The following is a 12,060-nucleotide window of genomic DNA, read 5'->3' on the forward strand; positions in this document are numbered from 1 at the left end:
ATTCCTGGTTCTAGTAAGAACTCTAGCTGCTGAACTTTTGGACTAGCTGGAGTTTGTTTATTAAGCATGCAGAACAACCACCCAATAAATGCAGTTTTACAAATACTAGAAAATGAAGTTCAAAGGAATGATTGCTATCAAACACCACATCTAGGTTCCTTTTATATCAGCTATGCATTCCGTTAGTTTTGCAAATTTGTATGTTTCATCGGGCCACAAAGAAATATAGAAGTGAGTATCATCAGCATAACAGTGAAAGCTAACACCATGTTTCCTGATGATATCTCCCAAGGGTAACATATAAAGCGTGAAGAGTAGCGGCCCTAGTACTGAGCCTTGAGGTACTCCATACTGCACTTGTGATCGATATGATACATCTTCATTCACTGCTGCGAACTGATGGCGGTCATATAAGTACGATTTAAACCATGCTAATGCACTTTCACTGATGCCAACAAAGTGTTCAAGTCTATGCAAAAGAATGTTGTGGTCAATTGTGTCAAACGCAGCACTAAGATCCAATAAAACTAATAGAGAGATACACCCACGATCAGATGATAAGAGCAGATCATTTGTAACTCTAAGGAGAGCAGTTTCAGTACTATGATACGGTCTAAATCCTGACTGGAAATCCTCACATATACCATTTTTCTCCAAGAACGAACATAGCTGAGAGGATATAGCCTTTTCTAGTGTCTTTGACAGAAAATGGAGATTTGAGATGGTCTGTAATTAACTAATTCTCCAGGATCAAGTTGTATGTTCATTATTATTATTATTATTATTATATTTTTTATATTTTTTATGAAAAGATTAACAAAAAACAGTAAAAACTTTTTTGGGAAATCCTAATGACAGTGATGAAGTAATGATATACGGAAGAGGATCTATGACGTTATCCCAGAGTATCCAAGGCTTATCCTACAAAACAAAAAGTATAAACTTAAATTCCTATTAGCCTTAATTTGTTGCTGAAAACCACAGTCCATCTTTTGTGTCTATTGAAGTTTACAAGTAATAAACCACTACTAGATTGAGTAACGCAGGGCCAGAGCCTTAAAACCCCCTCAGGACCGAATAAGAACGGCAGCCGTCCAGGAGACGTGAACACTTATACAGTGAACACTCAAAATTTTTTTCCATTCATTCCATAGTTCAATCATTTTAAAAACAAGAATCTCTTTTCCAAATCTCTCTCGCTCTCAATGTGCACTAAGGCTCACACTGCAATAGGAATCGATAAATGCTCAGATATACGCTGACATGCCCCACTAAATTGATTTGTGTTTATTTTTACTGGCAGTAGAACGACCTAAAAAGGGTCAACTGTTGCACATTGGGATTGCTGTGTTTTTTGTTTCGTATGTTAAACAAATGGAGGCTGAGAGCGGTTTGAGCCAGAACTTTTGCCAGGAACGGTGCTGTTGCCACGGCAACAAATGGAGCGCTTAAGCAGAGAGAGCTTGAAGAGTTCTTCACCAACCCATCCATAACCAGGACCTGTGTGTGTGTGTGAGTGTGTGTGTGTGTGTGTGTGTGTGTGAGTGTGTGTGTGTGTGTGAGTGTGTGTGAGTGTGTGTGTGTGTGTGTGTGTGTGTGTGTGTGTGTGTGTGTGTGTGTGTGTGTGTGTGTGTGTGAGTGTGTGTGAGTGTGTGAGTGTGTGAGTGTGTGTGAGTGTGTGTGAGTGTGTGAGTGTGTGAGTGTGTGTGTGTGTGTGTGTGTGTGTGTGTGTGTGTGTGTGTGTTAGCTGCAGTGTAGCTCCAAGTGTGTTTCTAGTTAAATCTGACCAAACCTCCCTTCAGGGACATTTGTGCACATCTTCAGTTTGTGTTAATGGATATGTGTGTGTGTGTGTGTGTGTGTGTGTGTGTATGTGTGTGTGTGTGTGTGTGTGTGTGTCATTAATTAGCCGTGTGAAATGAGTGTGGGTGGTTGATTGTGTGTTTGGGAGGTCAACCTGGCGCTCAGCATTGAGTTGGTTGTAATGCGCTCTGACACACATCTAGATTGTTTGTTTAGATTAATTGACAGAAAAAACATCCTCAGTTGAGCTGATCTGGAGAGAGTAGTTTGACTGATTGTTCATTTTATCATTTGTTGTTTGTCATTTAATTTCAGCGATGGCTGAAGCCTTTGAGCGGCTCTTTCTTCACCCTTTCAGAAACTTTTGCCAATATTGAGTTCTGAGGAAGTTCTTGGTCTGTTGTTAGTGAAGATGATGATGAGTCACTGGTGTATCATCATGGAGGTCATTCATGGTCTATTTGAGATTCAACAGCTACATACAAACAGGACAAATGATTGCACAGACACTATTTAAACTGAACTGAGCTGGACGATGACATCACTGAATTCAATGATGAATTCATTTTGCATTACTGACACACTGTTTTCATAATGAATATTGTTCAGTTGCTTTGACACAATCTGTTTTGTTTAAAGCACTATATAAATAAAGGTGACTTGACTTGATAAATAAATGACAAATATGAAATTAAATATACAATGAATGTACATGAATTGAATGTGGAAAGATTCAGAAGTTTTCTTCTGGTGTTATCGTTAAGTCTGCCGTCAATGTTATGTGCTCATGTGTAGCATTTCTTCTCCATTGAAAGACTAACCTTAGATTAAAGAGGAGTGTTTGTGTGATAGAGAGAAGATTCTTTGTATCATTGTTTTATTACTGCGTCAAAACCCTTCTACCACAGATATTCAGTTCCAGTAACTACAGCTTTGAAAGAAACTAATGTGTGTAAGTGTAACTAACATTATCCTGCGGCTGATTCCTTTTGTTAGCTTTCTATCAATCCATGCAGCATCTATTCAATATTTGTTTGGTTCTTATTAAATGTGGATTATTGATTTATAATCCAAAAATCCAAACTGCTAACAGTCTGTAAATGCAAAAATCACTTGTGCACTTGTACATAGTTCCGTGTAGCCAGACCCTCAGACGGATGGCAGAAGGATTGGGAATCTTTACGGCTTTGAATGACCAAGGACCGCCCAAGAGTCCATATGATTGACAGGTAAAGCAACAAATCACGTTTGGTTTCATGCCATGTGGAAATGTCCTCACAATATGAGACCAGTGTGTAAAACTCTTGGATGTATTTTAAACAGTCTATGCTGCGAACTTTACATGTTTCACATTCTTTTGAAAATTCTGTGCTTCGTTGATCGAGCTAAGTGTTGTGAACGCGAACGAAATTACAAAGGTAGACTTGAGGTAAAAGACCATGAGTAAATGGTGTAAAAACATAGAAGATCTATGATTAAATATGTACAAATTTGGATTAAAAACAACACGTGCAAAGAATAATTATTATACTAAGATACTCCCTTATCTGCATCACTTTTTATCCTGTTTAATTTTTCATTATGCCTTAATGGCTTTATATTGGCCTTACTCTGCAATATATAGGATGCACATACACAACAGTTTCTGCCTGATGCTTCTACAGGAGTTTAGGGACTTTCAGATGATTGAGAGACTTTCAAAGTTGATTTGACATGAACATGTGTTTGTTAAATGTTTCCAGACGAGGGCAGCAGAGTTTTTCCTGATGGTCTGTTTAAACTACATCAGACTTGATCAAGTCCACATTGTCACGACTAGCTGTGTTAAAAAACAGATTATACACCTCAGTAATTATAATCCAGAAAGAACACATGCAGACTCTGTGTTGACACGTAAACCCTAGAAAAGAGGAACAATAATCTATCCTGTCAGTGTTTGTGATGGAGATGTCACAGGTCCACATTAGTTTTAAGAGATTATGACAGATCCTATTATTATTATGAATTCTTGCAATGAGATTTGCACACTTGTAGAACGTGTTCTTACTTTTATATTTTTTTTCCTTGATATTTTCCTGATATAGTGAGGTGTGAGGCTGGAACTCAGGAGATATTGATCTTTGTTGGAGCCTGATGATTCTGTGACAATTACAGTCATTATTATAATAATAATAATAATAATAATAATAATAAACAGGCACAATCTTAAAAACGTGGTTCACGTGATTCTCACATGTGCTGGAGCGTCTGTTATAAAGGCTTTCGTGATCCTTTCTGCTTCTGAACACATGTGAGGAGCTGCTCGAGTCAGTTTTCCTGTAGTTTGTGTTCCTGAAGTCTTTGGACTGGATGAGAGCTGCGACGTTCCTGTCGTCTGTTAAACCTTTAATTTCATGGCACATTTTAGAATGTCAAATAACAGTATCAACTGGATTATTATTTACTTATTGTGTGTGTTCATGAACAGAATAGACTGAGTAAAAATATAAGCTTGGCAGAGAAGAAGATCCCTGAGCTCGATTCAGACCATTGAAAACTGTTTCAGTCAGTAAAACATAAGCTTCCTCTAAATGAGTTCACTCATAATATATATATGTATAATTAATACAAATGAGCGAAAGCAACAGTTTGTGAACATCGTCAGCTTTATTTAGTTTGGATTCACTTGTGTTGTAGAACATGCTCTGGTTGTCTTCACTGAACGTGTTGCAGGTGATGAACTAAATATATATTTTTGTTTGCTTCTCCTTGTACAACTTATCCTTGTAATAAAAACAAAACAAAATAAGGTTTAGTATATTTAAGACCAGTGTGTGCTGCTCACAGAACAGTGATGAAATATTTAGATTTCCTTATATACAAATTTACTTTGAACAAACCGTGGAAGTACACAATCAATCAAAGAATGGTTGAAAACACACACACACACACACACACACACACACACACACACACACACACACACACACACACACATGTCAGTGTTCATGTAGCTCAAAGTACATGACACCAAGTGTAACGCAAATAATGGAACTAAAATCCACTAGCACAAATAATAATTAGCAAAGTCAATGAAAAGTACAAATATCTGAAATTTCAGGTAATAAAAAAAGGAATGAAAACTGTACAAAACATGAATAATTAATTACTAAAACCTAAAAAATGATCAGTATCTGAAATAAACTGAGCAAGTTGATGAGTTGTAAAGAGGTGAAACTGTTGTTGAGAGATAAGACTCGTTTACGGTTCGTTTGAGAAGCAGATAAAATTATTTCACATGCATATCTCGTACCGATCCCGCCTCATGCTTACGGGTTTCAACATCATCAATTCGCGAATTAGTTTTTACAAGGTTTGTTTTGTTCAAGAGGGACACAAGCTGATTTGGTACGTAGTCGTCTCTTGTCCGGTCCCATGATGAATCCAGTGGAAAATCATTCCCATACGCTGTGGTCTCGTAAACACTGCACTTTTCAAAACATAGAAAAAGGTGCAACACAAGATGCAGACTCATGCTTCGATCAGTCCTCCTGGTGTCCGGTTCGGTCCGGGTGTCCTGTAGATCTCTCCTGTAATGCACGTGCCAGTCAATAAACCGCTGAAGAACCAAGGCCTGCCTTCAGCTGTGTTTCATGGAGCTGCAGTGTGTGACGTCGAGACACTGTTAAACATCACTGGAAGTTCAGGAAGATTTTCTGCAGCATTTGTGCAGCTCAGACAAAAAACAAACCAAAGTCAGTCATCGCTAGACAATGTGCGTTTAGGACTAATTCGTGAATGCTGTCCAAGTAAACATGCTGAAAAGGTTTTCTCTTCTCTAAAGTCAGCCCACTGGAATTATGGGTAACGTGTTTATGACATTACTGACTTGATGCAAAGTTCCTCAGAATTCATTGGTGAATCTCAGCAAAGGCACTGTGTCTCTGAGAAACACCTGTAAGGCGTCACAGCGCCCCCCTGTGGTCACGTCTTGTAGTGTTTATGGTGGTGAAGTGTGTCTGGTGTCTCTCTAAACAAACAGCAGTTTCTGGAGACCGCAGAGGGTTTGTTGGGCCCTGCTTCTCCTCTGTCAGAACGATCTGCCGGCTGACGTCTGCCACGAGGTGTGCGCATCGAGCCAATGGGACAGAAATCTCCAAAAACAAACGTCTCAAGTGACTTCAGCTTGAGCACGTTGCATTGGGGCCACAGTGCTAGCGGGCTACAGCGCTAACGTGGCGGTTAGCCTTTGTGCCCTGACGTCTCTCTCTGCTCAGCGAGGATCTCCGTCAGACGAGACCAAGTCAAACAGATACAGAGTCCCAGAAGAGCTCTGGTTAAACTCTCGTCCCTACATCGGCGGCTCCTCTTCCATGGGCTCATCCTCCGTCCTGAGCAGAAACACAACAAAGACGGTCATAAGACAGAAACAAAAGGACAGGTGGACGGAAGAAAGCAGAGACAGAGATTGTACCTTTTCTCCAATGCTGCGACAGATAAAGAAGCCATCGCTGACACGGTCTCGTTCTCCTCAGAGTCGCCTCTCTGAGCTTCCAGCAGAGACAAACCTGCGCTGGACACGACCCGCTGGACACAGCTCCAGTACTGACCTGAACACAGAGAACCAGACACACATCAACACCTTCAGCTCCAGCGTCAGATCAGCATGCTTTAAATCCCAGGTCCTGAGAACATGTTCAGCGTGTCTCCACTGCAGGGCAAACACTTCTGGATCATGGGGTCTGTTTATAACACAAGAAATCTTTCCACAGAGAAGAGGTCAGTATATAACACACTAGCCTCTAGCGCCGTACAGACTTCCACTGATGAACTGACCCTGGACCATTCAGGGGTCAGGGATTTCATTCCTTTTGAACGACTCACTGTGATATTCCAGGACTTTCTCTATGGAGCGCACGGCGTTTTCATTGGGTCTCTGCTTCAGGACGTCTGCAGAAAGCGGCTCTAGCTGTTCAACACACACACAAACACATGCAATCAAAGTCACAAATCTATCTGTAACTAGTTGACATGTGTAAATGAAAACTTACAACGCAAAGGATGATGGGAAGTCGTTTACCTCTATCCCCAGCAGCGCTGAGACGCAGGCCTCGGAGGCGTCACATATGGCCCTGAGGTCATGACCTCCCTCCAGTGCCAGCACCACTCGACCCCCCGCTAACCCCATCAGCTGCTTAGTCAGGTGACCCAAACCTGCCACAAAACCATGTTGGTGTTTTACTGAAACGATCCAGACAACAAATAGAACCAGACAGAAGTGAGTTGACAGTAAAGAGGTGGAGCTTACATCTGGAGGTGAGTTTGTATCCTCCCAAAGGAGGAGGATGTCCTTCCACCGCGTCAAACCCTGCAGACACCAGCACCAGATCTGGAGCAAACTCGCTCGCGATCGGCATCACCACCGTCCTGGGAGGTCAAGCATTGACACACACCTTCACATTAGCAACTAAACGGGACTGCAGGATATTTATGGGACAAACATTTACTAGAGAATTATTAAAATCAAAAGTTGAGCTTGTTAACATTAGTTAATCCACTGTGAACGAACAGTGAACGACAACAAATTAACAAATACTGTAATAAATGAACTGTTCATGCTACGTAATGTACTTTAACTAATGGAACCTTATTGTAATTGTTTAAAATATTTTGAAAATAATAAAAATGTTGCGTAATCTATAATAACGGACATGGCCAATTTTATTGATTTGTTTTATTGCAGTCAGACACATGATGTACAGTTCGTCAGAGCCGTGCATTCACTGAGCTTTTATACATCACAGGATCACTTTTAGAAACAGTTATGTTTTAAGGGATTTAGAAACTTTAATTAATGCGGTCACATATAGAAAAACCCTTTCATAATCAATGAATCTTTTTTTTTCTGCATAAGAACTTTTGTCTAATTTTGCTCATTACAGTATGATGTCATCATGTTGATCTCTTGCTGCCAGCCAATCACAGCACTGCTCTTTCTGATGAACAGTAATCTGCTGATATATTAACCCAATCTGAAAACTTGTTTGAAGAACCGAATTAGCCAGAGCTCAGTTATCAGGATTAAAAGATTTGCCATCTATCAAATCATCTCAGATGTATTTAGCGAGTTACGAAGAACACAGTATGTACTGTATAAAGCATTATAGAAATAAAGGTGACTTGACTTGTGTGCATATCCAGTGTAAGAAAGGGTTTTTCTATATATAGGAGAGCATAAGTCTAAGTGGACGTCCATGACATGCGGAGTCCCACAAGGCTCAGTTCTTGCACCTCTCTTGTTTAGCCTGTATATGCTCCCACTGAGTCAAATAATGAGAAATAACCAGATTGCCTATCACAGCTATGCTGATGATACCCAGATTTACCTAGCCTCATCTCCAAATGACTACAGCCCCATTGACTCCCTCTGCAAAAGCATTGATGAAATTAATAGTTGAATGTGCTAGAACTTTCTTCAGTTAAACAAGGAAAAAACTGAAGTCATTGCATTTGGAAACAAAGATGAAGTGTTCAGGGTGAATGCATACCTTGACTCTAGGGGTCAAACAACTAAAAATCAAGTCAGGAATCTTGGTGTGATTCTTGAGACAGACCTTAGTTTCAGTAGTCATGTCAAAGCAGTAACTAAATCAGCATACTATCATTTAAAAACATTGCAATAATTAGATGTTTTGTTTCCAGCCAGGACTTGGAGAAACTTGTTCATGCCTTTATCACCAGCAGGGTGGACTATTGTAATGGTCTCTTCCCAAAAAGACCATTAGACAGCTGCAGCTCATCCAGAACCAGAAGATCTGAGCATATCACACCAGTCCTCAGGTCCTTACACTGGCTTCCAGTTACATTTAGGATTGATTTTAAAGTACTTTTACTCGTATATAAGTCACTAAATGACCTAGGACCCGAATATATTGCAGATATGTTCACTGAATATAAGCCTAACAGAGCACTCAGATCACTAGGATCGAGTCAGTTAGAAATACCAAGGGTTCACACAAAACAAGGGGAGTCCTCCTTTAGTTACTATGCTGCCCGCAGCTGGAATCAGCTTCCAGAAGAGATCAGATGTGCTAAAACACTAGTCACATTTAAATCTAGACTCAAAACTCATCTGTTTAGCTGTGCATTTATTGAATGAGCACTGTGCTATGTCCGAACAGACTGCACTATATTTTCACTGTTTTATTTTATATAAAATCATTTTCTGTTTTTAAATTGATTTTAAGTAAACGTTTTAATCATTTTAAAAGTTTTAAAATTGCTTGTTTTATTTTTTTTCTTATTTTTCATGATTATTTTACTTTCTTTGATGTAAAGCACTTTGAATTACCATTGTGTATGAAATGTGCTATATAACTAAACTTGCCTTGCCTAAGAACTGTACATAGAAATGCAATGTTATTTTTTTTATAGTGCTTTATACAATACAGACTTGTTTTAAAGCAGCTTTAGTTATAAACAGGAAACCAGTGATGTAAACAAAACTGAGTTCTGCTGTAAGTTAGCTCTTGAGGACAATAAACAGTCAACATTCAGTCGAAATCAGTTCATTGTTGATTCAGTTCGGTTCAATAACTCTGTAAATCCATTAATTACGAAATGAGTTTAATTACTCTATAATAATTATTAATCAGATTCTGTCCTTAAAACCACAAGAGCAAGAAGGAAACAACACAACTCGTGAGTGTGTGCAAGAGTGTGCGAGAGTGTGTGTGTGTGTGTGTGTGTGTGTGTGTGCGTGTGTGTGAGAGAGTGTGTGCAAGAGTGTGCGAGAGTGTGTGTGAGAGTGTGTGCGAGAGTGTGAGAATGTGTGTGTGTGTATGTATGTATGTATGTGTGTGTGTGTGTGTGAGCGCGCGTGTGTGTGTGTGTGTGTGTGCTCATGTATTTAAACACTCAATCACCTCCTGACGTCTTAATGCATCAGTCACATTCACAAACAGCTGACCGTCGATGAACAGATCTGATGAGGTGAAGAGAACGGATGATAAATGTGTTTGATGAGACTATTTTACCTGAAGGCAGCGAGGTATTCTGCGTCTCCCATCGGTGGATCCAGTCCTCCAGTAAACGCCATGTTGACATTGAAACTGACCCCCGGTCCACTGCCCACCTGTTCAGAGGAAGTGCTGCTCGAGTAAGGAACAAATCTAACCTCCCACAATCCACTTCACTCGTATCATCGTATTACCTCTTCAGGAGCACCGCTGCCCGGGAAGAAATTACCATCGTCGTATCGATGAAGTGAGATGTACAGAACTCTGGGATCGTCGTAGAACGCTTGTTGTGTTCCGTTGCCATGATGAACGTCCTGAATGTGGTGTAAGGAAAATAGTCAACAAAGAAAAGACAATACAGAAGTGCCTAATAATTCTTCAAAATAAACTCACCCAATCAACAATCAGAATTCTGCCGACATTGAGTCTCTGCTGTAGGAGTTTAGCTGCTATGGCAACAGAGTTAAAGTAACAGAAGCCCCTGTGATTGGACGAGAGCAGCAGTGTTACAGGAGTGAAGGAAGAAAGCACAGAAGGACAAACACAGAGATGCGTCTCACATGGGTGTGCTCTCCTCTGCGTGGTGTCCCGGCGGCCGGACCACTGCGAAACCATTCTGCATTGAGAAGAGACACAGCACTCTACATCAATCAAACAATACTGACAGACATAAAGAGAGGAAGATGATGGCAGACAGTGACCTTCAGCTCTCCTGATGCCACTTTGAAGACGAGTTCGACCACAGAACCGACAGCCAGACGCGCTGCGCTCGACGAGTGAACTTCATTCCAGACCGTGTCACTGTCCACCTTCACAGAAAAGGAAGAAACCAGAAACCTTCATTACAATGCTGCTCAAATGAGAAAGAGATTGTTGAGACATGCTCCAATTCATTGTACTCACCCCAATGCCGCCACACGGCAGCCTGACGAACATAGAGATGACAGAACCTGAGCCAGACAGAGAGAAGAACACTTATCAGAGAAGCTTCGACACTACAGAGTCGGTGTCTGTCTGTGTAATGCAGGGCCTTCCAGCTAAATTTAGCTCCAACCCCAATGAAACACACCTAAACCAGCTAATCAAGGTCTAACTGGTATACTAGAAACTTCCAGGCCAGTGTTTTGGAGCTGGTTGGAGCTAAACTCTGCTGGCCTCCAGGATGGAGCTTGGACAGCCGTGGAGTAAATGATGACAGGATCTTGATGGAAATGACTTACTGTCCAGTTTCTGCCGTAGTGGGTTGGTTCCATACAACATGACATGAGCTTCAGAATGAACCGTCTGCAGTTCCTCTAATGTGGCTTTTCTCCCACGGATACACTGAAAATACAAGACAGAGAGATTGACTAGAGCACGACAGCGCCTCCTGCTGACATCAGGAGAGATGAACTGCAGCTCAGTGCTTGAAGAAAATAAAACAACAACAGAGTCCAGAACCAGCACTCAGCAGAGGAACACAGCTCTGAGATTAGGAAGTGCAACACGATGCACCATTAGAATCAAACTTTAAGGATGAAAATCTTAAACTCACTAGGTGACCCAGAGAAAAAAAAAAGAGTTTTTGAACAACTATCTATGTACAAATTGACCAACAGAAGATTTTTCCTGAACTTTGAGGACAATTCCTCACATTAATATAGCAAAACAAATTCACAATCAATCTGTAAAAATCTGGATGTTTTTGTTTCAGTGACACACAGAGATTGATTCAGCTCATGCATCAAGCTGTTCATCAGAAAAGGAAAAATAACTCCAATATTACAGAAAAGGAAAATGACGGCCATTGAGAAATATCCTTGGCCAGTAAATTTCCACATTGGCAGGTGTGACCAAAGATTACTCCTGGACCCTTCCAGTCCGAACAGCAGTGTTAATGTTACAGCAGTGTTAGTGTTACATCAGTGTTAGTGTTACAGCAATGTTATTGTTACAGCAGTGTTACAGCAGTGTTAGTGTAACATCAGTGTTAGTGTTACAGCAGTGTTATTGTTACAGCAGTGTTACAGCAGTGTTAGTGTTACAGCAGTGTTAGTCTTACAGCAGTGTTAGTGTTACAGCAGTGTTATTGTTACAGCAGTGTTAGTGTTACAGCAGTGTTATTGTTACAGCAGTGTTACAGCAGTGTTAGTGTTACAGCAGTGTTAGTCTTACAGCAGTGTTAGTGTTACAGCAGTGTTATTGTTACAGCAGTGTTACAGCAGTGTTAGTGTTACATCAGTGTTATTGTTACAGCAGTGTTACAGCAGTGTTAGTGTTA

The 12,060-nt window shown here is 40.5% G+C and overlaps 1 protein-coding gene across 3 annotated transcripts in view; it reads right to left on the reverse strand.

Annotated features, from left to right (window-relative positions):
* Positions 1 to 4,430: 4,430 nt before the first annotated feature.
* The window catches only part of LOC128016105 (histone deacetylase 4), a 53,980-nt gene continuing 46,350 nt past the window's right edge, over positions 4,431 to 12,060 (reverse strand). For all 3 annotated transcript variants that reach the window (XM_052600495.1, XM_052600496.1, XM_052600497.1), the window contains 12 exons: positions 11,021 to 11,123; positions 10,704 to 10,750; positions 10,502 to 10,609; positions 10,361 to 10,416; positions 10,194 to 10,281; positions 9,995 to 10,114; positions 9,819 to 9,916; positions 7,091 to 7,209; positions 6,863 to 6,996; positions 6,667 to 6,751; positions 6,257 to 6,392; positions 4,431 to 6,173 (listed from right to left, as the gene is read on the reverse strand). In XM_052600495.1, coding sequence (XP_052456455.1) covers positions 6,134 to 6,173; positions 6,257 to 6,392; positions 6,667 to 6,751; positions 6,863 to 6,996; positions 7,091 to 7,209; positions 9,819 to 9,916; positions 9,995 to 10,114; positions 10,194 to 10,281; positions 10,361 to 10,416; positions 10,502 to 10,609; positions 10,704 to 10,750; positions 11,021 to 11,123 — 1,134 coding nt within the window. In that variant the 3' untranslated portion in view covers positions 4,431 to 6,133. The remainder of the gene's footprint in view (positions 6,174 to 6,256; positions 6,393 to 6,666; positions 6,752 to 6,862; positions 6,997 to 7,090; positions 7,210 to 9,818; positions 9,917 to 9,994; positions 10,115 to 10,193; positions 10,282 to 10,360; positions 10,417 to 10,501; positions 10,610 to 10,703; positions 10,751 to 11,020; positions 11,124 to 12,060) is intronic.

The sequence above is a fragment of the Carassius gibelio genome, chromosome A6 (genome assembly GCF_023724105.1).
Source record: "Carassius gibelio isolate Cgi1373 ecotype wild population from Czech Republic chromosome A6, carGib1.2-hapl.c, whole genome shotgun sequence".
Classification (NCBI taxonomy): Eukaryota; Metazoa; Chordata; class Actinopteri; order Cypriniformes; family Cyprinidae; genus Carassius; species Carassius gibelio.